The 2,500-nt window shown below is 53.9% G+C and overlaps 1 protein-coding gene across 1 annotated transcript in view; it reads left to right on the forward strand.

Annotated features, from left to right (window-relative positions):
• Nucleotides 1–2,500, forward strand: part of myo10l3 (myosin X, like 3) — a 72,416-nt gene that overhangs the window by 36,919 nt on the left and 32,997 nt on the right. Inside the window, exons 15-16 of the mRNA XM_056579415.1 lie at nucleotides 560–652; nucleotides 2,019–2,087. Of these exons, the coding sequence (XP_056435390.1) occupies nucleotides 560–652; nucleotides 2,019–2,087 (162 nt within the window). The remainder of the gene's footprint in view (nucleotides 1–559; nucleotides 653–2,018; nucleotides 2,088–2,500) is intronic.

Genomic DNA, 2,500 nt, shown 5'->3' on the forward strand with positions numbered 1-2,500 from the left:
AGCACACTGACCTACACGCTGGGCCGCAGCCCGTCATTATGGGATGTTTGGTAACACACACCGCCGCCCCTCTCCTGGGAGGGGGGGGGGTGGGGGGGGCGGGCGTTTGCCTCCGTTTTCTCACCAGAGTATCACTCGCTAAACGGAAGAGGTAAGGACGGACAGGAGTGATGCATGATGGGCGAGTTTGCGGTCCACACACAAACGTGTAATCAGTCACCACGGCGAGCCGCGCGTTCTCCGGGCCAGGACGCCTTTTTGTCTGGCCCTGCGAGGCGGCGGTCAGGGTGGCCAGATTGGGCCCGATTTCCTGCCCCAATCTGGCAACCCTGGCTGCAGTGCACTGCAGCCAGGGTTGCAAGATTGGGGCAGGAAATTGGGCCCAATCTGGCACGCTGGCTGCAGTCGTACCGTAGCGTACCGGAACGCCGTCGACGGGTTCGATTGTGTGGGAATAAAACGGTTGAATGAATGCGGAGGGTGTTCCGGATGCAGGGTTCCTGATCAAAGACACACGTTGCCCCCGTCCCGACTCTAACTAGTCCCGTCATGACTCTAGAAACTGGGCATGCTGGCGCTCATCAACGAAGAAAGCCGATTCCCCAAAGGAACCGACTACACCCTCCTGGAGAAGCTGCACAGTCGGCACGCGGTGAGTGGCACGTGCACGTCGTGCACATGTGAACGCACACACACACACACACACACACACACACACACACACACACACACACACACACACACACACACACACACACACACACACACACACACACACACACACACACACACACACACTCACACACACAGGTTTCGACAGACACGTGCATGTGTGAACGCCCACACAGGCATCGATTACAACATGTGCACCTGCACATGTTTATGCTCGCACACACACACACACACACACACACACACACACACACACACACACACACACACACACACACACACACACACACACACACACACACACACACACACACATAAACACACACACGCACACACACGCAAAGACACACACACACACATACAAATGCGCACACAGAGAAATACACACATACAGACAAACATGCATGCAGCCACATGCACACACCGAGACAAACACACACACGTGCACACGCGGAGGTACGCACGCACGGAAAGACTCATGCACACACAAGCAAATACCTGGAAGAGCCGTAACCGTGGTGCGGATTTAGATTCCAGGAACCGGTATCTACGGGAAAGCCATGAAACGTATACCCCCCCCGGGGTAAACACCGTCCCGATCATCATCACCGTCACCATCGTCAACACCATCCCCATAAAGAGTTAATTCCCCCTCCGCTGTGGAAAGCCACAGCAATAAACACGTGCATAACACACGTCGTCCGCGCCCCCTGGCCCCCTCACACGCAAACACAGCAGTGCTGGAACGCGATTGGCCGCGGGCCCCCGGTCCGGTCGGCTCCGTGCGTTCAGGATGAAAGCCGGGCCTGAGAGGCCCCGCGACACCAGAGCCGCGGGACTGTTCTCTGAGCGTCTGCCGCAGGCCTGTCTGCCATGCATTCAGTCTCTGAGACATTTAACATTTATATTACATTAAGGGCATTTAGCAGACGCTATGATCCAAAGCGATTCCCAATAAGTACATTTTTCGGAAGAGAAACAATAAATCGCTGTTGGTACAGTAAGGATGTGCAAAGAAACAAGTGGCAAGCACTAACATTTGTTAGTTTAACCCATTCCCCGTATACAACAGAGATAGCTAGGATGACATGCTACACAATGCTAAGTACTATTTTTAACATATAACATACAATAAGTGCGTACATTACGTGTCAGGAAGTACAAAGTGGTTGTAGGAGGTTGTAGTCCAAGGGGAGTTGATCTCTGGGTGTCGTAGTTCTTGGAGGTGTTATTGCTTTTGCTACTTTTCTTCTTCTGTGGTTTTGGATTAAATCGGTGTTCCGCCGAGCTCTTTACTGTGTGTTAATGTGTCTGTGATCTGACAGCTGAGCGATGTGTCTCCACAGGCTAACCCCTACTACGTGAAGCCCAGAGTGACCGACCACCAGTTCGGCATCAAGCACTACGCCGGAGAGGTGATTCATAACTGCACTTTAAACACAGGCACACACACGCGCACACAGACGCACGCACACGCACGCACGCACGCACGCACGCACGCACGCACGCACGCACGCACGCGTGTAAGCTCGCACGCACACACACACACACACACACACACACACACACACACACACACACACACACACACACACACACACACACACACACACACACACACACACACACACCAGACCTCCTCCATGTATCTTGGTTGGCTGGAGACGTTGAGCGGTGTAAGTTCCTGGACGACCAGTGAGCTCTGCCTGCCAAAAACTGTCAGAGGAACTTAACACGCCCCCCGCCCCCAGCCTGGCACGCACGCACACACACACACACACACACACACACACACACACACACACACACACACACACACACACACACA

The sequence above is a fragment of the Gadus chalcogrammus genome, chromosome 20 (assembly GCF_026213295.1).
Source record: "Gadus chalcogrammus isolate NIFS_2021 chromosome 20, NIFS_Gcha_1.0, whole genome shotgun sequence".
NCBI lineage: Eukaryota > Metazoa > Chordata > Actinopteri > Gadiformes > Gadidae > Gadus > Gadus chalcogrammus.